At 38.0% G+C, this 25,321-nt stretch overlaps 1 protein-coding gene across 1 annotated transcript; it reads right to left on the reverse strand.

The window, feature by feature from the left end:
- Positions 1 to 6,184: 6,184 nt before the first annotated feature.
- Positions 6,185 to 13,242, reverse strand: LOC113316527 (probable RNA-dependent RNA polymerase 5). Its single transcript, XM_026564689.1, has 18 exons — positions 13,145 to 13,242; positions 10,816 to 10,945; positions 10,561 to 10,635; positions 10,124 to 10,373; positions 9,740 to 9,953; positions 9,550 to 9,637; positions 9,271 to 9,414; positions 9,119 to 9,196; positions 8,951 to 9,022; positions 8,684 to 8,793; positions 8,456 to 8,604; positions 8,113 to 8,335; positions 7,799 to 8,024; positions 7,566 to 7,711; positions 7,315 to 7,477; positions 6,994 to 7,186; positions 6,722 to 6,912; positions 6,185 to 6,624 (listed from the first exon to the last, which is right to left on the reverse strand). The coding sequence occupies exons 1-18, from the start codon at positions 13,240 to 13,242 to the stop codon at positions 6,385 to 6,387; spliced, it is 2,790 nt and encodes a 929-aa protein (XP_026420474.1). The 3' UTR covers positions 6,185 to 6,384.
- Between the last annotated feature and the right edge of the window lie 12,079 nt (positions 13,243 to 25,321).

Genomic DNA, 25,321 nt, shown 5'->3' on the forward strand with positions numbered 1-25,321 from the left:
GTAGAAAAAACATGGTCAATAAGGCCTCCCTATGTTATTGAAACTCAGTTGTCGTTCGATTCATCGAACATTATTGATTAATAAAATTTCAGTTGTTTGCAGCAAAAAAAAAAAGGCTCTCATATAAGGCATGTATCGAATATTCGAAGAATTTTGAGATAATAACATATTTAACAGATTTTATTTCATGTTGGATAGAAGATATAAATTTATTCTTCATTACGTCTTAATTATGATATGAAACTTATAACAAGTTGTTGATATGTTAACTAAATGCCTAAAGAATCAAAGAACAAATTACAGGAAAGCTATCAAGAATTTTGAGATACTATTTGAACTTATGTCTTATAATTAGTTAGCAAACCCAACAAGAGTTGATTGGGTTTTCAGACTTCAATTTTTCTGGATGTATGGATTCTATAAAGGAAGAATCCATCAATACTAGTCCCACAATGGAGTTTGAATATTTATGACTGCGATACTTAGAGACTTAAGGTTTGTCTCTACATTGCTGAAATTTATCGTCTTAGCTTCGCAGCATTAAAGCACGATTTGATACAAAAGGAACAAAACACATGAACCTTGAGTATATATGCGTGAATCAAGAAATTAAGAAAAAATAGATGTTCATGTATCACTTAAGAACAATTGCATTGGAAATGCACTTATTGAACAATTACCTTTTAAGACCTCTTAAGAAAATATTAAAATCTTAGATCTGTGAGAGTAATTAATTACTGAATCAACTAATTTATTTGCTTAATTTTGAACACTTATTGAGCTCTTATTAATGTCATTCTGAATTATTTCTGTATCCATGTTGAGTATACTTTTATATGAATGGACGAATGTTAGCAGAAATTTTATTTCTTTTGAAGACATCACTAGACCATTAAGATATCCCTATTTAAGGCCTGATTAAGTAAGTTGTTTGTGTTGTGGTACATGGAAGAGAACATGTTGATAACAAGACAATGTGCCACCGCTATGACTTGCATGAGTAGTTTGATTGATCAAGGTATTAGGTTAACCATTAAATTTTGTTTAAAAATTATGCGCGCCTTATGTTTTCTACGATTACCCATTATATAAATTATCACATGGACCAGTGGGAGAATGTAAGAATATTTCTACACATAGAAATATCCTCTTGGGCCATGTAATAACTTGGTTAATTATGAATATTGCTAAATGTGTCGGTTACAATTTTGGGATCCTTCATATTCCCTCTTTCTTGATGGACGGTCGAGATTGAATGTTAATTCTAAATCCTATGAACCTTGGTCCTCCTTGGTGGCAACCTCATCTCCTGGTCATCCAAACGCCAAGCAACTGTTTCTCGATCCAGTGTTGAAGCTGAATACCGAGGGGTGGCAAATGTTGTTGCTAAGACTACTTGGCTTCGCAACCTCCTTCTAGAGCTTCATCTACCCTTATGACGTGCCACTATCGTATATTGTTATAATATAATTGCATTTTATATGTCTGGAGACCCGGTTCAACATCAGTGCACTAAACATGTGGAAATTGATATACACTTTGTACGTGAACGCGTTCGTATCGGCAACATTCATGTCCTTCATGTCCCCTCCGAAAATCAGTATGCTGACATCTTCACCAAGGGACTTCCTCGACTGCTTTTTATTCGTTTTCGTACTAGTCTTAGCGTTTGCTCTTCTCCCGCTCATACTAAGGGGGTGTAATAGACTAGATATTATTCTCGTCACCATATTTACCTTTAGGGGATAATATCCAACATTACTTCTGTATTCTCAAGAGAGATATGATTGATTTCAATATAAAGAGTTCCATGGAGAATGTTATTCTCTAAGGAAGATATTCCGAAACCCAAGACAACCTTTACTAAATCAATCAGTACGACACAGAGTTTCTCTCGGTAGAGAGTTTCCATCTATTCTGGGAAATCATCCTTCCAAAGAATAGAACTACTACTATGCCTAGCTTCTTTTGCTAATCAATGAGCTACTTCATTCGTATCTCTTGGCACATAGACACACACCCAACTAGAAAACTACTTAATAGTTACAATCCATGATAATGGAATTATTCGTCCATTTAAGGGACCCTACTCTACCATTATTTACAGCCAAAACTACAGTCAATCAATCTCCTTCTAGATGCAGCCTCTGAATGTTTTCTGATTTCTCCCACTTGATTTCCTTCAATGCTGCTATAGCCTCAGCTTGTTCCTCATCGTCCGCTACTCCCATCATGCTCCAAAGAATGTACATGCAACATCAATCTGAACTAGACCAGAACCCACTGTATTATCTTCTTTAGAGAAACCAGAATCAAAATTAATGTTTATAAAGTCTAAACAAGAGGACTCCAGCCGACTGTTTCTCTACTTGTTGTTACATTCCAATCCAGCATTTCCTTCTTCATAATTCTGCATACAGCAAAAATTTGCACCTCCACATTTTCAAAAACCAACGAACATCTGACTTTCCAGATATTCCATAACGTATACCCCACAAATATTATCATACATTCCTGCACATTAGTACCTGCACCATCAATCTGAATTAGACCAAAACCCATTATATTATCTTCTTTAGAGAAATCAGAAGGCAGAAATACAAGAATCAAAATTAATCTTTGTAAAGTCTAAACAAGGGGGACTCCAGCTGACTGTTTCTCTACTTGTTGTTACATTCATGCTACTGGTCCATAGTTTACGTGTCCATTCCAATCCAGCATTTCCTTCCTCATAATTCTGGATACAACAGAAATTTGCACCTCCACATTTTCAAATACCAACGAACATCCGGCTTTCCATATACTTCGTATACCCTGCAAATATTATCATACATTCGTGCCCATTAGTACCCACAGCCTAATTAGAAAGGAAAAAAAAAAAAACATTCCAATGATTGAAGTTTGAACTGAAGGACTGCTTAAAAGAGACCCTACCCATCCCTGTCCACGTAAAGAGGGCACGTCTCCACGGGATGGATTTAACTCGCTGTGTCTGAAATCGCTAAACGAAACTCTGAAAAATTATTTGAAAATCAATTTAAAAAAATCACCAAGCTAAATTCAGAAAGTCATCATCCCTAGAGATCATCGACCTTAATCTTCTAATTCTTTTGGTTTCCTAACTTTAGTTTTCTTGAATCTCTTGCAATCTTCACCATCCCAAAACAACCTTTTCGAATCAGCCATTCTCTGCAAGGTTATCATCCTCTTCTTTTTCTCTAACTTTTTATGAATGGGTTTTTGTCGAATCAATTTAAATTATGTTTTTCAAAAGCTAGGGTTAGGTTTTTGAAGAGTTTATTGTTGCTGATAAATCTTTTCAATCTGGTGTGCAGATCTTCACATGGACGCATCTGTTGAGCAGCTTGAAAAGGTACTGATTTTCATTCTACTAGTCTCTCACTTATAATTTGCATGGGCTCATTGTTAGTGCTTTGATCATGTGTATGATTTCACAATCTGGGTTTGCTTTAGAGTCTCTTAAAATTGAAATCAGAAATACAAATATTCTCACTGCTTGCTTGGATCATGTGATTGGTTTTGGAATAGAGAAGAATGCAGTATGTACAGTTTAATTGGTTCAAAATAGTTATTAAAAATTGCATTCTCTTAGTTCTTGTCTTTGGAGCCAATATATGACAGATTTCAGTTAACAATTCCATCTGCCAGCAATAGTGGTCTTCAACTAGCTAGGATTCCTTTATGATTGGAGGTGGTGGATCATATGATCTGTTCATTATTTGATGGCCAGTAGGCAGTATCTGTAGTGCTTAGGAGTGCTCATGTTGGAAAGACATTAACATCTGGGTTCTTAAGTAGATTTTATCTAAGGTCATGTGAGTGTGTGTTTTAGCTTCTTAGTAATTCAGGTGAGTTTGTGTGACGATTAATAAGGTTAATTTGAAAGTTTTTCCACTATTTATTTTGCTATTCTGCAGGTGGACGACGAGTCAATATATTGGCTTCTAAACGAATGGGAAACTTGCTCATATGAAAAAAAGAAAGAAGTCTTTGACCGGTTTTTCGAAGAAGCAGAAACTAAAATAGAACATCATGGTTATGGCAGTAGAGATGCATGATATATGCAAAGATCGGGAGATTCTCAAGGTAACTACTTATTCTTATGTCGCTAAAAAATTATTGTTTTGTTATGATTTAGTTTTTTTGATACGTGTTTTTGTTTCTAGGCCCTGCTGTTGAAAATCGATGATTTTCAAAAACGTACCAAAGTAGATTGCTTGAAGGTCCAACTCAAATACCACCGAGCAAGAAGAGGAAGAGCTAAAGCGAGTTGATTTTTTCTTGTACTTTTTTATTTGTGTTGTTTGACTTATTGATTATTATATCTTATAGCTTTATTACTTGGAAACAGATTGAGGTTATTTTATGCGACATTTTCAACACTTATAAAGATTATATGTTAGAAGAACATAAAGGTTGGATGATGGAGAAGAAAATACATGTTACGACAATAGATGATATTTTAGAGTTGATTTGCAACTTAGGACGATCTATAAACTGATACAAGTATGCATTACAACAGTGCGGGGCTGAGGTGCTGAAGGAGCCAAAAGAAAAGGTTCAAATGAAGTATAGCTCGGTCTTCCAAGTGATCCAAAGAAACAGAGAAGAATACATGCTCTTAGAAAAGAAAATAAATTGCTTGTTAATCGAAATGGATAAAGCCACAGAACCTTACATGCCAGGTGGACACTTAAAACATACATTGTATGGGTACAAACAGAAAAAGTATTTTGGATCTCTTATGGGACGAACTGAAAGCACTTGGAAATCCTGGTTATGATCAACCTCCAGCTGCGCAACAGCAAGGTTATTGTTCTCATATTGGAGCTTATCACCTGCCCACACCTCAGATTGGAGCTCTGCCTCCAACTCCACAGATTGCATCCGTCCAGCCACCAACATTAGCTGGAATTGGTAGTCAGCAGCTGAACAGCCCCTCAAGCTTTCCTCCTCAAGGGTCAGTTCAAACAAGTTATGGAATTCAACCAGGACCTTCACCTCTGGCTCAGGCTGGGTATAGACACCCTCAAGGGAATAGGGCAGCTTATCATCAGGGAAGAGGTATCTTTACTTACGGAGCACAAGGGCTTACCGAAGTACCACCTCCAACTCCACAGATGGCATTCGTCCAGCCTCCAACATTAGCTGGAATTGGAAGTCAGCAGCTGAACAGCCCCGCAAGCTTTCCTCATCAAGGATCAGTTCAAACAAGTTATGGTAACCAACCAGGACCTTCACCTATGGCTCAGGCTGGGTATGGATCCCCTCAAGGGAATAGGGCAGCTTATGATCAGTTGCCACTTCCTTCAAGCACCCGAACTGGTATATTCAGTCAGCCCCAATGCAGTCAGGATATGACTACCTCCCACGCTATCAGGATATGCACGGCAAGATTCAGCTCAATATCGCACCCCATCCATTCATGGCTCAGCTCTAGGGTATGGCCAGGCTCCACCTTATGGTGCACCACAGCCTTCCACTCAGCCAAGATATTGGCAGGCACCAACTTATTGTGCACCACAGCCTGCTACTCAACCTGTTTATAGGCAGTCTTATGATCCAAAGGCTCTTCCCTAGTTATTCTAGTGAAAGCAGGGGTCTAACTCCAACGATACTACCTCAGCTGCTCAGAGTGGTCAGCAGACGTAGACAAGGCTTCGCCTAAGAGTTGATGATAGTCCAGTCTCTAGATTTTCAGGACTTACCAGTAGATGTTTAGGATGTAATTAGTGTGTTGAAATACTGTTATGTTGAATATGTACATGCGTTTATGTTCTTTTGGCAATGCAGTGAACTTTTTGAACTTGGTTTAGCTGCTGCCACCTGGTTCTGAATCCTTCTTCCATTGTGTTTCAAATCGACCAACTTTTTCTTACATCCTTGAACAGAAATAAACTGTCCACATTTCGTGGGAACTGAGTTTCTGCCCACAGTTAGCCAACTAGGGCCATAGTGGTTGCATTTTTTCTCACCATTGGATTTGCTAAAGACCAAGGTGCACCATAATGCCTGTTCTTAGGACAGAAATCCATCCCATGTTGAATCTGTCTTATAAGTGAGACTCTAGCACTTCCAGAAAACGAAAGTAGTGGTGAAATTGGTTATCTAGCAGCTAAGCTTTATTGCCAGAATGCTAGGCTATATCTAATGTTACAAGTCTCTAGAAATATATGTATGTAATTTTCGGACTTCTTATTATCAAGGTAGTCTTCCTAGGACTGTTAGAACACAATTACACAACCTGGCACATGTTAGTTGGATCTCTCTGAACTCTTAAGGTTTCAGACAAAAATATGAAATCAAACAAATAGTGCACGACTGATACTGTGCTAGCTTTTTACATTATATACAGATGTCAGTCTAACAACCCTGAAGTTCGCGCAAAACCGATTTTGAACACATAAAGGCTGCGTCATTTTGCCTTGTAAGATAGTACTTGCACAGGGCCTGGCCTGCAGCAACTTTCCAAGCAAAGTAGCATTTACCCACCCCATGACGCTTCGCTTCATCGTAGGAGACATGATATATGGCAAGAGCGTTCATGTATATATCTTCTTCCTTCCTTGGACTCTGATCAAGCTCCGGTGCATGATATAAGATCTACGGAGTAAGCAATATGAACAATGATTTAAAAACATGAAAACTAGAAACAGCACATTGAGAAACATGGAACAGTAAACAAGGGTATGGCAAAGACCTGCTTATATTTTTGATAAACAGCAGCTGAAGCTTGATTATTTTGACTACCCGAATCTGCAAATTGATCTTTAACAGCTTCATTGTTCAAGGCGTGGCGCATTTCGGTTCTATACAAATTATGTTGTTCCGTCCAGAAAGCAATGCGGTCTTCTGGAACAACTTGTTCAAAAGATGGGAGTTTGTCCACTTCTACATAATTCAAAAGGTTAATAATACTTATCTTATGAACTATTTAACTTGATAATCGAGAAAAGAGGGAATGCTGCTTACCTATTACTTGCTGATTTCCAAACTCTTCAAAAGCTTCAACTTCATCAAAAATTTGTCCCAAGATAGACGTGGATTGATAAGAATTATCTTTTCTCCAGGACTGCGGAGAGTTGTTCAATCCTGATGAACCAGGAGATTTATTCTGCATGAAATGTGGAGTTTTCTGCTGCCTTAATTTGGGTGGGATTACAATCTGTTTGGGGAGAAATAAGATAGAGAGAAAATAGAATGAATTTTGACGCAGCTGTGAATAAATAATCTTTAAATCCAAATATGCAAGTGGTAATGATTTTAACAAGAAAAAAAAGTTAATCGCCAAACTTTTTTTCCAGATTTTGCTACATCCAGTGCATCATAATAGATGTCCGTCAAATGTAGCAATTTGTCCTCCACTTCTTTGATTTTTTCAGCATTCGACTCATCCAATGTCAACCGTGTATCCATTAAACTCAACCAACAAATAGCTGCCACACCAACATTATTACTGAAAGAAAAGGTACCAGATTAAGAACTTGTCCTAGATTATTAAGCAAAAGAAAATATCAATATTATGAAAGAGAGCGAGAACATACCTACTAAATCTAGCTGCTAAGAATTTCTCAAAAAGATAGTGTTCCAATCTATCTTCATCAGAAAAATCAGCGGGCTTAGATTGAGGTACATTTTCTGCGAAATGTTTTTGTGTCCATGGCGTGCTAGGTCTGAACCAATTCAATAACTGAAAGGGGAAGAAATTTCATATTAACACATGAGTAGTGCTATAATTCGCATCTGCATAAAAGATTTTCAACAAAACTCTACTAACCTGTGGATTTCTGCACATCCAATACATGTCCCCATCCAAATCAATATTTGCAATTTCATCTGCAATGGATCGTGGCCCTACAATGGGAAAAAATATTCCATATTTTGCATTTCCAACATAGTTCTCCAACTCTTGCACATATGTTGCTGTCAGGACATGTATGTCGCCAAAGTGTAGGCCAGGGTGTTTGTAAACTAATATATCTCCCGAAACTTGCCCACTTTCACTGAAATTGAATTAGAGGACAACATCAGTATTCAACACACAGTGCAAAAAAGAAGAGCAGAAGATGCATTATTGTAGAAAACACATACAGAATTACACAAACTTGATGTGGTTTTAGAATTCCAGTTGGATCTGCGGTGCCCATCAAATAATACGAGTCATTCATAGGAAGCTTCCCTTCCTTGAGACTCTTCAATTCTGTTCTCATGAGCACTGATAAACGCGCTTTGAGAAATGATTCTCCCAAGGGAATACCACATAGAATCATCTTCGCTACAAGAAAGTCGTCCATCTCACCGTAATGTAGAGCCGCTGCAATCACGATTAATTAGTAAGAGCAAACCCACAAGACAAAACACAGAGTATACAGAACAAAATTGGTCAACGGGCTCGTCCATAGGTATTGGAGCTGGTATAGTGAAAGATGGTTACCTCTTAATGCTGCACGCTTGTCATTGTGAAATTTTTTGGTGTCCTCCAGGGCATCAGTGAGAAGTTCCAGAAAGTATCCATCTGGGACTCCCCCGTAGCTAAGAAGTGCAATTAAGTACTTCGACAAATTTGTCCTCTTAGGTTTCATGCTTCAGGAGAGGAAAGTAAAGAAAATTACACACTAATAGTAACAGCTACAACCATGTCAAAGCTTATGCATGCACAGACGTTGTTGCTACAACCTCAAAGGAGTTGGTTATGGGATCATCATTTACATATCCTAGATCACTCCTAACTTTTATCATCGATGGCCGTACTTGAATTGTTTTAGGGGGAAGCTGAAAAATCGAATATTAAAGATTAGGGGTTTTGCCACGTTGATACTGATTAGGGATTTTTAACTTCAAATATAAAAGATTAGCTTCAAATAATGTTGGCTTAAAAGTCATGTTCTCCAAAATTGAAGCAAAAAAAATCTATAGTGACCTTGTATACCTTCTTGTTCACAAGGGCGGTTCCTTTAACAGCACTACCATTATGAAACATACGGAACTGGATCAGCAAAGGCTACACAATACCAAAACACAATGTTATCTAGTTAGCCTGTTTAAAAAAATAACAAGAACGAAAATTAGAAAAGAAGCAATAAGCAGATGCCTGTACCGGATCTCCAATGTACGATCTTATTGATTTCTCGAGTCCTAAAGATGTTTCTTCTGCAATTTGATGTAGTAGAATTTTCTACAGGGATAAACCATTTAGTTAGACTTAGATCTTCCCTCCTTACAGCAGATGAGAAAACCAACAAAACAAACCTCGAAGTCGCTCTGACTCGACCACTTTCCTTTGAAGATGTTCCTCGGACATTTTAGAGCTAAATCTTGAGAGATAAAACCAGTGCCATCTGTATGTATTCGAGGTTCCCCGTCTTCATTGTAAACAATGCAGCCATCCTGATCCTACAGTTTAGGAACAAATTGCCGGTCGAGTTGATAGATTAGCCAATCTTATTCAAAAAGTAATAAACAGAAACAATAGTAAGAAGAGCAATATATCGATCAAAAAAAAAGAAAGAAGAGCAACATATATAATACCCGGCAAGCTATATCTTCAATTTCTTCAACACGGACAGACGCAAAATCAATATCCAGTTTGATTGTCTTTGATAAAATGAGGGAAAACCTGCATACTCCAACACAACAAGATTTTTCATTTAAACCAAGACCGAATAATGTATGGATTTCTGCTGAAAAGAGATGGCACCATAATAAATTTTCTAATTACCTAGCCATATATTTAGTAGTGCTTGATACGTTATGTACATGCATAAAGAGGGACCGTGCTTCGGAAACAGATTTACAAAACAAAATGGAAGGGGCAATTGTCAATGGATCATCAGAATCCACGCAGTCCATGCAGACAAAGTAACACTTGACAGATGAGGAAGTTAGAGAATCCTTTTCTTTATTCTTCTCCTCTTTGCCGCGGTCTTTAAAAACTGGTGTAATTTTGTGAAACAAAAAGTAATATGTCAACAAACAAACTTTGCATAAAATCATTGAAAGCATCAAACCATAGTTCGGTAGTTCAAACACTAAGAAATAACCATTACAGACACCAATTAAAAACTTGTCCAGTACAAATTGAATGCAAAAGCAGTTGACTCACCAAAAAAACAATAGCGGCGTAAACCCACTAATATCCCTTCTTCACGAATCCTATGATATGCAGAATTTGAATTATAGATTCCTACACCTTCGTTTCTGTTTGGTTGGTGTGGGGAACTTGTACTGTTGCACCTGATTAATGAATTCCTTCCAGCACCCTCTACCATTTGTCCTGAAAACTTGACAACCAATACGTTCTCATCCCCTAATACCCTTTGAAGATGAGTTTGTCCTGCTTGCAAATATGGGCCCTGAACATAAAAGAAGGTCACATACATATCTGAATGTTCTAATAATTAACAGTTCTTAAGCTCGCTATTTTTTTGTTAAGATCAAGTCTAGTGGGAACAAAAATGTTCTGCGGCCGCAGCTAAAATGAACATATACGTAGTCTCTAAAGCAATACTTAACAAACTACCTCTAAAAGGGGAATTATACCTTGAACGTGTAATTACCATCTGGATCTACATGACAATGGTACATAAATGGCTTTTCAGAACCCCAGTCGATATTCTGCCAAACCAAAAAAAGATACGAAAAAAAAGATCAAATCTTTCTTTCTGTAGTAATGGTAATAAAAATTAAAAAGGGCCCTCTTTGTTCAATTCTCTATCTGTTTCTTTGGCTAAAATATCACTTTTCACTTTTACAAAAATATTTCAATGTAATTACTAATTAACAGACTGTAGTTACCTTTGCACTATCTCTTTCCTGGATACAGTGACGCCCCAACAGTCTCCAAAGTTGGGGCTCAAAACAAGACATTTGCATTTGCTGCATACTCTTAATTGTATCCACAGATATAACATCATGCAACTTTTTCCTGCATCAAATAGAAACCCCGTTTATTCAGTACACAAACAATTACATAGTTAGATGTTTGCTTACAAGGTAAGACTCCAAATTGCATGATATATAAAGGGGGGATACCAAGATTAGCAGGGGGATACCATTTGAGCGATCAGAAGGTCAGGATCCAGCTAAAACTGGACCCCCCTTTACAAATCTGCTCATCTTAGGCTTATTCTAGATGTCCTTATTCATGTCTAGCTAAGTCTCATTTTGCCATAAATTTTATTCCTAAAAAGATATAAATCGATTATGCGCATCACTTCAGAATTTGTGAAACAAGCGATTCAACAAACAAGCCCACATCTTTGCGGTTCGTTATGAGCGAAAAGACAGACAGCTAGCTTGTAGATAAGATTCGGGCATACAATTAGGTTTAACAATACACCATTTTGGATCAAGCGCATCATAAAACCCACAGTAATTGCTATTGAAAAAGATTAATACTCAAAGTTAATATTAAAAACTTACTTTCATCAACAACTCAAAAAAGATTCTCCTTGTGTACTTTCTGATAGCCCTTCAGATTTGCACCCCGTGATAGGAGAATCCAACACTCAACCAATTAAATCTTAATACTTGATTATGATCAATTGATTGGAGATGAACCACCTAAATCCTTTGATTTGAATTAATAAAAACCCTAAAACAATCTATGTATTTATGTAGAGAAGATAAAATAGAGTCCTGAGGATAAATAAAGACCTAAAATTTAGTATCTAGCCAAAAATATATTCGGCTGTCAATAGATACTTGTATGCCGTTAGATTAGATACCCTATACATTTTTAAGATTTTAATCAAATTCGGATTAATGGGTTTCAAGAATTACTTACCAGAATCAATGGGATTCCTGAAATTAGGATTGGGCTGATAAAATTCTTCTTCTTCTTTTTAAAATTTTCATTCTGTACATTTTGTTTGACTTGAGCCATCCAGAAAAACCTTCAAATTTCTTCTTCCACTTCAACCTCAACTTCATCCCTGTCACTCTCCTTGTCTGTCCAAGAGTAGAAATAACTAGGAGTTTTGAGTTGTTGGGAACTGGGGGGATTGAGTGTCGAACGAGAGAAAAACTTTGAATTTGAAGACATTCAAGGGCATGGTCTACACCTGTCTCTCTGCTGCTTAATATTCTTCTGCCTTGTCTTGTCTACTTAGGGCAGGCACCCCTACCAATATTAGTAGTGGGGGGCTGGTATGACCACCCATCTATAATTGCACTTCCTCTTCTTGGGAATGCCCACAGATTAACTTTTTCTAGTGGGGCTGTCACCCTATTTTCACAAGTCCAATTTTTCATGCAGCATAAAAAGTACCTATTGGGATAAAAATAGAGAAAAATAAGAACTCTATTATTATTGAGGTTTAGAAATTCAGTTTTTTCAGGGACTTTTTAGGATTACCAAATATCGATCGGCCCCTCGTCATATATTTATATAGAGATTAATATGATCCTATATGATTTTAGATAATAAAATCTGATTAACATTATTAATTATGATTAGTAAATTAATTAAAACTAATTCATCTCTTTAAGTGAAGTGATGAAACTGAAAATCAAAACAAAAGAAAATCAGAGGGAAGAGAACAAAAAGAGAAAAAAATTGGAGATTTTTTTTGCAAATGAGTGATTCAAGCAAAACATTTGATGTAGGTGACCCTTCATCTTCAAAATATGATAACATATTATTACCCATCAACAACGATTAGTTCTTTGCTGATTTTTCAGAAAAATAAAAATTTTCACAAACTCAAAATAACCCCTATTAACCTTACTATGATTTCGAAGGACCAACCCAAGAAGAAGAAGAAATCGAACAAACAATTGCTCAAGATTACCAGGTATACCTCTATTCTAACTCCTATTTCAGTTTTTAAGCTCAGAGTTGTAAGAAGTTTCGATTTTTTCCTTCCGAAAACCCTAGATTTCCAGCCGCCAGGTCTAATCACGGCTAGGAAACCATGAACTCGCAGTTGTTATTCATTATAACAGCTCAGTAGCGATGAACTCCCAACCGTTATTAGCATGTTACAGATGGGACGATAAATAAAAAATTACGGCCAGGTTTTTTCTACGTGCATGGAAAGCATTTAATACTGTCGGCGGCGGTTAGGTTTCCTGTCCGAAAATATTAAATGTTATTTAATGTTGTCGGCGCCGGTTGGGTTACCCAGCCGTAACTAGTTTTACGGCTCGTTTTTTAGGCCGTAAGCTGACTCGTCCACTTACAGGGAAATTTACGTCCTGGAGTTCCTGGACGTAACCCATTTACTGTTCAGAATAATTCTTTTCGACCCGGCCGTTTATGTTATGAAGGCTGGAACATCACTTGTCGGCCCAGTCGTTGTTTCTGTGATCGCTGGAATATCACTTGTCGACACAGCCGTATACTATTTGAAGACTGGAATATCACTTGTAGACCCAACCGTATACTCCTTATCGGTTGGAATATCACTCGTAGACCCAGCCGTTTCTGTATGTTTAAATTTCTATTGTGAATAATTATGTTACATATGTCATTTTTTCGGGTGGAAGGCCAAGAGGTTGTTATGGAAGACCAAGAGGTGGTTATTGAAGAGCAAGACGAGGTTATGCAAGATCAACCCCAACATGTGCAAGTTTCCGAGGACACAAGTGCTCACTATGCAACCAACTATGAGTGGAAAGATAAGGAAGATGCAAAAAAGTGGGCTCGATCACAAGGGATGAAAAAGATGTGCATCATAGTCCAGAATAAACAAGTTACATTCAAAAGCTTTCAAATGGTTTGAGAGTGTAGTGGAAAGTATGAGAGCCACTGGAAAAAGGGTAGTGAGTATAAACCAAAAAACGCGAGGAAGAAGGGAGTATATAATACAAAGAAGACCGGGTGCCTTTTAAGCTTAAATTTAAATTTAATGACGACAAGAAAATATAGTATATGGAAAAAGTCGTCTCGGGTTATCATAATCATCCTATTCTGGAGAGTTTGATCAACCATCCTTATTCGGAAAAGCTCAACCCTTTAGAAAAGGATTTAATACGCGTGTTGAGTAAAAGACGCACAAGAGCTATTGATATTCTTAGTGGCGTGAAGGTGTTAAACCCCCAAAACTTATCCTCATTGTCAACTATGTATAAAGAAAGAGAAAAATTTAGAAAAGAGTCATGGGAAGACAGAGTGCGTATGCAACAATTATTGTTTTTGTTTGAGGAGGAAAAGTACTCTACCGCCTATGAAAGGAATGAAAAAAATGAAGTGGAATATCTTTTTGTCGCGAATCCGGAATGTGTACAATTGGCATGATGCTTTCATCAAATACTCTTTATGGATTGCACGTATAAAACTAACAAGTACAACATGCCGATATTGAACTTTGTTGGGCAAACATCTACCAAGTCGACATTTACCGTTGCGTTTTGTTTCTTGAAAGAAGAGACGAAGGAAAGTTATTTGTGGGCATTGCAAAAGGTGAAGTTATTGTATCAAGAAGGTTATACTCCACAGGTGTTGATTACGGATAAGGAGCAAGCATTGATGTGGGCCATACCGCGTGTTTTCCCCTACGCGCGTCATCATCTTTGCACGTTTCATCTATGAAACAATGTGCAAACTAATTGCAAGAGGGTTATATGGCCACCAAAGAAGACCGAGATGTAGAGGATTAAAAATCTATCGTTGGAGATACAACAAGAAGAGAAAAGAAAAGTTTAAGACCAATGACAAGATAGCCGAGGTGCTTTGGGCGGATCTTCAACGTGATTGGGAACAACTAATATGGTCGCTCACAGAACCATTATATTTCCTAAAGGAGCGTTTTGTAATGGAAAAATGGTCAACCTACCCGGATGTTATAACATATTTGAAGAACGAGTTATTGGATCCCCACAAAGAAAAGTTTGTTAGTGCATGGGTAAACCGTTATATACATTATGACAATCAAGCCACAAACATGGTGGATTCGGCTCACTATCGGTTCAAGAGTAAGTTAAATGGTTGTGATGGTGGATTCGTTGTTGTTTTTGAAGCTATGGTTAAGTATTTCAAACGTGATCTCGATAGAATTAAATGGGATTTTGAAAAGAGTCGATCTAGATTCGTTACCGACTACCGGGATAGCCCTTGGCTCAGGAGGATAAGTTTATATGTTTCTCAATGGGAAATCCTAAAAATGTTAACGGAAGTGTAGGCTTGGGAGGAACACAATTTTCCACTAGGAATGAGATGTAATTGTCCCATTAAGTCGGCTTTGAGGCTCCCATGTAGGCATGCGGTAGAAAATTATCCCACAAGGATGATTCTGATTGAAGATATAGATCCATTTTGGAAACAACTAACATTTAAAGATCCATCACCAAATCAAGGTCTTGGGGAAGTGTTTTGCGACAAGGAGGTACACAAGGAACTTTTTGAGAAGTATGCTTCTTTACTACCGGCGCAAAAACAACTTTGGTTGTATGAATTGCGGAGATTCAACCGTCCATTCACTAGAGAAGATATTTTAGAACCTAAGAAGGGGCAGGGCAAGGGTAGGCCTTTGACCAAAACAACAAAGAACACAAGAAAGGACAGAAGCTAAGAGAAAGGTTCAAGAAGGTCCACAATTGACTTCTTCAATGCGGAGAGATCCTTCGACTTATAAGAAGTTGAACGAATTGTACAAACTTAAACGAAATGAAATGGAAAAAGGTGGACCAAGCGGAGCTAGTGAAATGAAGGGAAAACGCCGCAAGAAGAATGTGGTTGTTGCATCCCAAGAAAGTTCAAAAACAAAAGTTGATAGTGGAGTCAAAATTAAAGACCCGGTTGTTCCATCCCAACAAGGTTCAAGAACAAAAGAAGCTAGTAGTGTCCAAAGAAAACTTGGCGGTGCAGTTGGTATTAAGAAATTAGCGAGAAGCCGAGGTAATGACGTCAAAGGAAAATAACCGATGGTCGAACCATCACTAATCACCCCACAAAAAGTTGTGAGTAACCTTGATGGTAAGAAAGCGACGTTGTTCTTGGATGTAGGTCCGATGAAATCACCCCCTATAGATGAGGAAGGTAATTATATACGACCTACTTACACGATATACAAAAATTACATGCACTTTTTTACCACATTTTATTGATAACTACATCAAGTCCACCGAAGATGTTGAGGGCGACGGAAATTGTGGTTACCATGTGTTCGTAGATCAACTTGGACCTTTTGAGCAGGCAAAAGAATGGGGTGACGACCAAATTACTTATGTTAGGAAAAAGTGTTTGCTTGAACTACGTGGTTTCCTAGATTTCTACAAGCCAATGATGAGATTCGAAAGAAATGACACGGAGGCGATGCTAAACGAGGAGTTCAAAGAATTTGAACGGCATTTAATGGGAAACTGATGAGTGCCAAATATTGTATATATTTATCCCTTTTTGTTGGCATTTAACTCATCTTTTGTGCATTAATTCTACATTTTATCCCATATTCTGTATTTTCATTGTTTTCAAGAATAAATATTTTTATTAATTAATTTTGCATTTTTAGGTAATAAATAAAGTCTGGATGACTTGCGGAGCAAAAAGAGCAGAAAAGTAGTGAAAAGCCGGGAGAAATCACGCAAGGAAGCCGCGAAGAATGGTGCGCACAACCTCATTTTCTACACACAAAAACGCCTCCGTTCTCAGCCATCAGATCAGTTCTCAGAAGCATCCGATGGTCGCTCCTTCATAGAGCATCAAAATTTGAAGTCTCTGCCAAGCACCACAGCGCTGAAATTCCAAGCCTTCAGATTAGATGGTGGTTGAATCCAACGGTTGCTCCCTTGCTGTTCATCAAAGTTTGATATCTCCGCCTTACACTACAGCACCTAACCTAATCTAGCACCGTTCGTTTCGTTGTATCACTTCATCCGATGGTCGCTCCTCGCTTGCCTCCGCATCACCGTCCGATCTACCTACCAGCTCCACATCTCACGGCTTAGTCTTGCTGAACATCAAAAATCGATGAAGCCGCCACACACTGGAGCACCCGAACCTTACCACCTAACCAAACACCCCCCTTCTTCCCAAAACAGTCGATCCCCTCTTCTCCCCCATTCCTCTGCAGAAAACCCACGTCCGCCACCGTACACCACCACCTTCTCCACCTCTGTCACCTCCATGTCCGCTACCACCAACTCTCCACCTGCTCAACCACCGAAACCCCTATCACTCTAACATGCCTCTCACTTCTTTTCACTGTTTTCCCCTAGTCTAGGGTTTTGAAAATAGAGAAAAAGCATTGATAGACATGGTAGAGAATTAGGTGAAGCTAGAAAAGAAATCAAGGCGTGGGAAGCACCAGGAGAGTCAGAGGAAGAATGGGTCGAGTTTAATTTGATGTTGCTACATCAAATTAGGTAAAAAAATCAAACCCTAGGTATGTAAAATTAGGGTTTCGAAATTTGGGTATTTGTATGCTATAAATAGAGAGTGTGTAGAGCAATTTGAAGGTGTTCTTGGGCTAGCCGAGATTCCCCCAAAATTGGGTTAGTTTAGGTTTAATTTCAGTTCTTAAATTTCAATTAGATTTCAATTTAGGGTTTCAATTTTAATTCCCTGTTATGTTTCAATTTTAATTTCCTGTTAGTGTTAAATGTTAATTCCATGTTAATGTCTACTCTTAATTCCTTTTGATTTTCAATTTCACTGTCTTTATCAATTTCACTGTCTAGGTTTGTTCATTTTAGGTTAATTTTCAAATGTTATGTTAGTATCCTGTTTAATTTTCACTGATTTTCAAATGTTATGTTAGTATCCTGTTTAGGTTAATTTTGTTCATTGTTAATGTTTGTCCCCTGTTAATGATAATTCTGTTAATGTATCTGTTGCTTCAACTCACTGTTAAATAATGGAATGTTAGATTAAAACTTTGATGCATTGTGTTGATTGAGTAGTGGGGAGAAACTAGTGCTCACTAGTGACAATGAGCAAGCTAGTTCTCTTCCCACTCTAGAAGAATGCCTTAGTTTTGCTCCATTTCAGTTTCACTATCATCCCTGCCCTTGGCTTAGGCCTTGGTTCATCTTGCATTGTTCTTTGCTTTTGCCCTGTGTTGCCCTGTGTTGCTTTTGTTTGCTATTTTCTCCTGCTGTGCATTTTCTTCCTTGCTTGTGCTACTGCTGCTGTTGTTTCTCTTGCACTTGCCTTGCACTGCTGCTGTGCACTTGCCTTGCTGCATTGCACTGCTGCATTGCACTGTTTTCTTCCCCTGCACTGCAATGTGCACTTGCAGTGCTGCTGCTTTCCTTCCTCTTTGCTGCAACTGCTTCCTCTCCTGCTGCCATTCCTTTCCCTGCTGTTTTCCCTTGTTGCAGCACTGTTGTTAGCCCCAGCTGCTACTGCTTGCATCTGCTCTGCTGTGCACTCAAGCCCATAGCCCAGCTCATTCCAAAAAGCTAAGGCCCAATTCATTGTGAAAGCCCAGTGCCTTCAAGGCTAATTTCAGTTCACTGAACCCAAGCCTAAGTTTAAGGCCAAAGCCCATTTACACTTCAAAGACCAACTGAGCCCAAGCTCAGTTCATTTCATTGTTAAAAACAAACCCATTAAGCCCAACAGTTCCAAAGGGTATTCAAAGCCCATTAGCAAATTTAGAACCCAAAATAGCTAGAAACTACAAAACACTCCCAATCTCTGTGGATCGACCCGTACTTGCACGAGCTACAACCGACGACCGTGCACTTGCGGTATTACTGTAGGCCCCCGTTTTTATTGCGCTTAATTTTATACATATCTCCGGGCCCACCAAGTTTTTGGCGCCGCTGCCGGGGATAATTTTTAGGACCTTTTAAAAGCCTACCAAGTTTTTGGCGCCGCTGCCGGGGATTGGTGTTGTGTTTTTCTTGTTTTTTATTAGCTATTTTTGCATTTCACTGCATAGCGTTTGCATCTGCATCTGCTTCACTTCATTTGCTGTTGGACCTGCTATTCTGAACCTGTTTTTCCTCTGCTGGGACGCCACCAAGGAAAAGAACCAAAGCCCAACTGGGTTTTTGCAACAATATCAGAGCAGCTGGGCTGTGCTTGAAAGGTAACCCATTTAAGAGAACCCGAATTGTGGGCTTCCAATTTTTTAATTGTGGGCATGTAATATTAAAGCCAATTTTTGGGCTTCTCTTATTTTCTGTTGGGTTTGTAATAATTTATTTGTGGGCTTGTTTGTTTAATTTTTGGGCTTGTGTATTTAATTTTTGTGAGCTTGTTTAATTTGGACTGGTAATTTGTATTCTGGGTTTTTAAACCCAGCTGAGCTTGTAACCGATTGTGGGCCGCAGCCTTCCTTCCATTCCATTAGAGGACAAACAGTGGGCTTGCTCCCATTCAAAAAAAAAACCAAATTTTATTTTCTTTTTCAAAAAAAAAAAACAAAAATTTCTTTTTCTCCCATTCAAAAAAAAAAAAAAAAAAAAAAAAAAAAAAACCAAAATTTTCTTTTGCTCCCAGATTTAAAACCAAATTTCTACTTTGCTCCCATTTTTAAACCAAATTTTCTTTTTCAAATATATCCCATCAAAACCAAAATTTTCCCATAAAAAAAACCAAATTTTTGAAAACCCATTAAAACCAAATAGTGGGCTTTGTGTCATTTCAAAATGGGCCAACCTCGTGCTCTCCACGAATACATGTATCCGTCAATAAAAATTTCATTATCATGTATTGTATTACCTCAAACCAATAACCCTTTTAAAATAAATGCAAGCATGATACAAATACTTCCTATATTTCGAGGGTTCGATTCTGAGAACCCCTATACTCATGTAAAAGAGTTTGACCAAATTTGTCGGACTATGCAACCTGATCATATGTCCGAAGACTCTCTGAAATTGCGTTTGTTTACATTTTCTTTAAAGGAAAGGGCCAAAACATGGTTTTATGGTTTGAGACCACAATCAATCAACACTTGGGACCAACTCACAGATCTATTTTTCAAAAAATTCTTTCCACATCATAGGACCATCGCTATTCGTCAAAGTATCAATTGTTTTGTCCACTTGGATGAGGAAACTGTTTTTCACTATTTTGAACGTTTTAATGATTTGTTGAGTGAATGTCCGCACCATGGAATTGAGAAGTGGAGACTTGTCGTCATCCTCTATGAGGGACTAGACTTTAAATCTCGAACCATGGTTGAGTCTATGTGTAATGGTGAGTTTATTGATAAATCTGTGGATGATGCATGGAATTTTTTTGCCGAGATTGCAGAGAAAACCCATCAATGGGAATCCGTTAGGGAAACAGGAACAACACCACATGATACGAGTCACCCCCATGAATTAGAGTTTTATTCTTGTAATAGCTCCGACCTTAGGATTGAAAATTATCCTAGATTGCAAAATTCCTATCATGATGATGATGATGATTATGATGTTATGTTAGAAGAACATGTCTATACTGAAAATGTTATGGAACCTTTGGGTTCAAATACATTAGGCTTCTCTGCCCCGACCTTAATGCATGATATTTCTTCTAGTATCTCATGTGATGTTTCCCCTGATGTGCCGATACACGAGAATCAATCTGTTGACGATGTTGAGGATTCTGATTGTGATCTTGCCAATTTGATTGATGATTGTGAGCATGATGTGACATGTGTAGATGAGTTAGGAGATTTTGATTTGATTGATAATGGTATGCCTATTCTTCTACCTAAGTCACAATCTGATGGCCTTCCACCCAACCTAGATTTGGTTTGTAACAAAAATTTTAAACCAACTTTTCTGAAAATTCCTAATCTAGGATTGGAACTGTGTGCTTCCCAAGTCCTCTTGGACTATTTTGCTTCAAAATATAACACTTTTAAAGAGCCACAGTTGGAATGCATTTCTTTGCCCATCCCGAACAAAGTCCATTATGAGTTAGACCTTTTGAATCCTGAACCCCTAAAATTAAAAGATTTTGTGCTTAAAAGTAAACCTGTTGAACAATTTAGGTTTAGGGGTGATTCATTTGGTTTTTCACTCTCACTCCCATTTAAGTCCAATTTTAGTGTTTTGAAACTTTCCATGTCTCTACACTTTGTCTTTTGGGTTGATCCTCAACTCTTTAGATTGTTAGTGTATGGTGAATTTTTTGTATATAATCCAGTAGATAAAATTTTAAAAACCCTTTTGTTCCTTTTGTATATATTTTGCTAATCCAATATGATCTCGGCTGAAATATGTTGGATTTTTTGCCTTGAATAACGGAGTTTTAATTCTGCTTTCGCCGAAATCGGGTATTCTCTCTCCTTTTACTCTACTCAGCATGTCCCTTTCCATATGTTGCATTTTAATTCTTTCCATATTTTGAAACATTGAGGACAATGTTTAGTTTAGGTTTGGGGGTATAGAGTAGATACTTTGATAATATGCTATAATTAAAAACGAACTCCTTCTTCTTTTTGAAAAAATTGAAAAATTCCAAAAAAATTGAAAAATCAAAATTCAAAAAACAATTAAAAAATGAAAAAATCATAAAAATGGAGCTCATTTACCTTGAAATGTTGACTCTTGTGCAAATATGTATTTTTATTAGGAGTCTTAGTCTAGATATTTAGGCACCCTGATTCTAGCACAATTCACATAGTGATAAGAAATTTGCACGCGCACGATCTACCAATACATGTATGGCCTCGATCTTCAAGGTGTTTGATAGGAAGTTACGATTGCCAATCACTTTAGAATACTGAACGAAACTTGACTATCTTGTTCTTTGGTTGGTTGGGATAGAAGGTGGAGGTTACATTAAGAAAGACAACCATCGAATTTAACTGGGTGCATCAAAAAGGGCTACCTCTTGCAAAGTGTCATGTAATTTTTGTTTCCTTTTGTATATGTATCAAAAGTGTTTCCTTGTTCTAAAAAAAAAAAAAAAAAAAAAAAAAAAAAAAAAAAAAAATCAGAAAAAATACAAAAAAATCAAGTATTTATCAATTCCATCATCTCTTGTTCCAAAAATAAAAGAGAATAGTCAATGTAAATAAGAGTCATGTAATTTGTCATCTTTTGTTGTTTTTTGTAATAAGCAAGGAGGGTGTATGCCATTGATGTACAACGCGATTAATTGTGAAATACCTCCAACTCATTCACAATTCTCGTAAAGTCCGGACAGCTAGCTAGATTTCGACCTTAGTTCTTAGCCTGAGAAACTATCTCTTGGTGATTAGTAGTCATAACTTCAGATCTTTCTTTACACATGTGTAGATACACTTTACACTCTTATCACATGTCTTTTTTTGTTATCAGTGCTAGGATTGTGCCTTTGATATCTAGATTGACATCTCCATTTTGCTGTGAGCTTAAACTGTTTTGCACATGTCACATTTGATGGAATCTGAGCTTATATTTTGACCTAGAACTTTGTAGGTACTTTCTAAGCAAACCTTCACGAGACTTCAACTCGTCCACTAGGGACACTTAGTGGTTTAAAAGGCTTAGTGCATACGCTAAATGCATTCGAGAGACCAGCGACAGTGGTATAGTTAGGATTTCCTTAGTTTTGTTTTACTTGAGGACAAGTAAAATTCAGGTTTGGGGGTATTTGATGAGTGCCAAATATTGTATATATTTATCTCTTTTTGTTGGCATTTAACTCATCTTTTGTGCATTAATTCTACATTTTATCCCATATTCTGTATTTTCATTGTTTTCAAGAATAAATATTTTTATTAATTAATTTTGCATTTTTAGGTAATAAATAAAGTCTGGATGACTTGCGGAGCAAAAAGAGCAGAAAAGTAGTGAAAAGCCGGGAGAAATCACGCAAGGAAGCCGCGAAGAATGGTGCGCACAACCTCATTTTCTACACACAAAAACGCCTCCGTTCTCAGCCATCAGATCAGTTCTCAGAAGCATCCGATGGTCGCTCCTTCATAGAGCATCAAAATTTGAAGTCTCTGCCAAGCATCACAGCGCTGAAATTCCAAGCCTTCAGATTAGATGGTGGTTGAATCCAACGGTTGCTCCCTTGCTGTTCATCAAAGTTTGATATCTCCGCCTTACACTACAGCACCTAACCTAATCTAGCACCGTTCGTTTCGTTGTATCACTTCATCCGACGGTCGCTCCTCGCTTGCCTCCGCATCACCGTCCGATCTACCTACCAGCTCCACATCTCACGGCTTAGTCTTGCTGAACATCAAAAATCGATGAAGCCGCCACACACTGGAGCACCCGAACCTTACCACCTAACCAAACACCCCCCTTCTTCCCAAAACAGTCGATCCCCTCTTCTCCCCCATTCCTCTGCAGAAAACCCACGTCCGCCACCGTACACCACCACCTTCTCCACCTCTGTCACCTCCATGTCCGCTACCACCAACTCTCCACCTGCTCAACCACCGAAACCCCTATCACTCTAACATGCCTCTCACTTCTTTTCACTGTTTTCCCCTAGTCTAGGGTTTTGAAAATAGAGAAAAAGCATTGATAGACATGGTAGAGAATTAGGTGAAGCTAGAAAAGAAATCAAGGCGTGGGAAGCACCAGGAGAGTCAGAGGAAGAATGGGTCGAGTTTAATTTGATGTTGCTACATCAAATTAGGTAAAAAAATCAAACCCTAGGTCTGTAAAATTAGGGTTTCGAAATTTGGGTATTTGTATGCTATAAATAGAGAGTGTGTAGAGCAATTTGAAGGTGTTCTTGGGCTAGCCGAGATTCCCCCAAAATTGGGTTAGTTTAGGTTTAATTTCAGTTCTTAAATTTCAATTAGATTTCAATTTAGGGTTTCAATTTTAATTCCCTGTTATGTTTCAATTTTAATTTCCTGTTAGTGTTAAATGTTAATTCCATGTTAATGTCTACTCTTAATTCCTTTTGATTTTCAATTTCACTGTCTTTATCAATTTCACTGTCTAGGTTTGTTCATTTTAGGTTAATTTTCAAATGTTATGTTAGTATCCTGTTTAATTTTCACTGATTTTCAAATGTTATGTTAGTATCCTGTTTAGGTTAATTTTGTTCATTGTTAATGTTTGTCCCCTGTTAATGATAATTCTGTTAATGTATCTGTTGCTTCAACTCACTGTTAAATAATGGAATGTTAGATTAAAACTTTGATGCATTGTGTTGATTGAGTAGTGGGGAGAAACTAGTGCTCACTAGTGACAATGAGCAAGCTAGTTCTCTTCCCACTCTAGAAGAATGCCTTAGTTTTGCTCCATTTCAGTTTCACTATCATCCCTGCCCTTGGCTTAGGCCTTGGTTCATCTTGCATTGTTCTTTGCTTTTGCCCTGTGTTGCCCTGTGTTGCTTTTGTTTGCTATTTTCTCCTGCTGTGCATTTTCTTCCTTGCTTGTGCTACTGCTGCTGTTGTTTCTCTTGCACTTGCCTTGCACTGCTGCTGTGCACTTGCCTTGCTGCATTGCACTGTTTTCTTCCCCTGCACTGCACTGTGCACTTGCAGTGCTGCTGCTTTCCTTCCTCTTTGCTGCAACTGCTTCCTCTCCTGCTGCCATTCCTTTCCCTGTTGTTTTCCCTTGTTGCAGCACTTTTGTTAGCCCCAGCTGCTACTGCTTGCATCTGCTCTGCTGTGCACTCAAGCCCATAGCCCAGCTCATTCCAAAAAGCTAAGGCCCAATTCATTGTGAAAGCCCAGTGCCTTCAAGGCTAATTTCAGTTCACTGAACCCAAGCCTAAGTTTAAGGCCAAAGCTCATTTACACTTCAAAGACCAACTGAGCCCAAGCTCAGTTCATTTCATTGTTAAAAACAAACCCATTAAGCCCAACAGTTCCAAAGGGTATTCAAAGCCCATTAGCAAATTTAGAACCCAAAATAGCTAGAAACTACAAAACACTCCCAATCTCTGTGGATCGACCCGTACTTGCACGAGCTACAACCGACGACCGTGCACTTGCGGTATTACTGTAGGCCCCCGTTTTTATTGCGCTTAATTTTATACATATCTCCGGGCCCACCAAGTTTTTGGCGCCGCTGCCGGGGATAATTTTTAGGACCTTTTAAAAGCCTACCAGAAACAAGTGTTTGACAAGTGAATATTGGATGAGAATGCCAATATGTAGCTATCTACTGGTAAACCTGGCGGTTGGGATTCCTGCCCGTAATTCTAGTTACGGCTGGTAATCCTGGCCGTTAACACAACTTACGACTGATAATCCTGGCCGTTAACACAACTTACTGCTGATAATCCTGGCCGTAATTTTCCCTCGAATGTTAATATGTTAAACAAGAATCTGATAAATTAAGAAAGAATCAAAACACTATTATCCATTCATTCAAGGTTAATGAAAAGTAACTCTAAAAAGTAAATCACCCAAATTCATAACCTTAAACATGCTTAAAGTCTACATAAACATAAGCTGGAATGACTTAATCAAGTACATAACCTACAATCATCCACTAAACCAACAATTGA

Source organism: Papaver somniferum, chromosome 10 (genome assembly GCF_003573695.1).
Source record: "Papaver somniferum cultivar HN1 chromosome 10, ASM357369v1, whole genome shotgun sequence".
NCBI lineage: Eukaryota > Viridiplantae > Streptophyta > Magnoliopsida > Ranunculales > Papaveraceae > Papaver > Papaver somniferum.

Bases quoted from the DNA above. Each gene is read 5' to 3' on its own strand.
- LOC113316527 (XM_026564689.1), bottom strand. From the start codon at position 13,242: ATGGGTTACGTCCAGGAACTCCAGGACGTAAATTTCCCTGTAAGTGGA. The intron at 9,197-9,270 runs GTTTGTTTTGTT...TTATCCCTGTAG, and splicing joins CGAGTCAGAGCGACTTCGAG to AAAATTCTACTACATCAAAT. The intron at 7,187-7,314 runs GTTTGGCGATTA...CTCCCCAAACAG, and splicing joins TAGCAAAATCTGGAAAAAAA to ATTGTAATCCCACCCAAATT.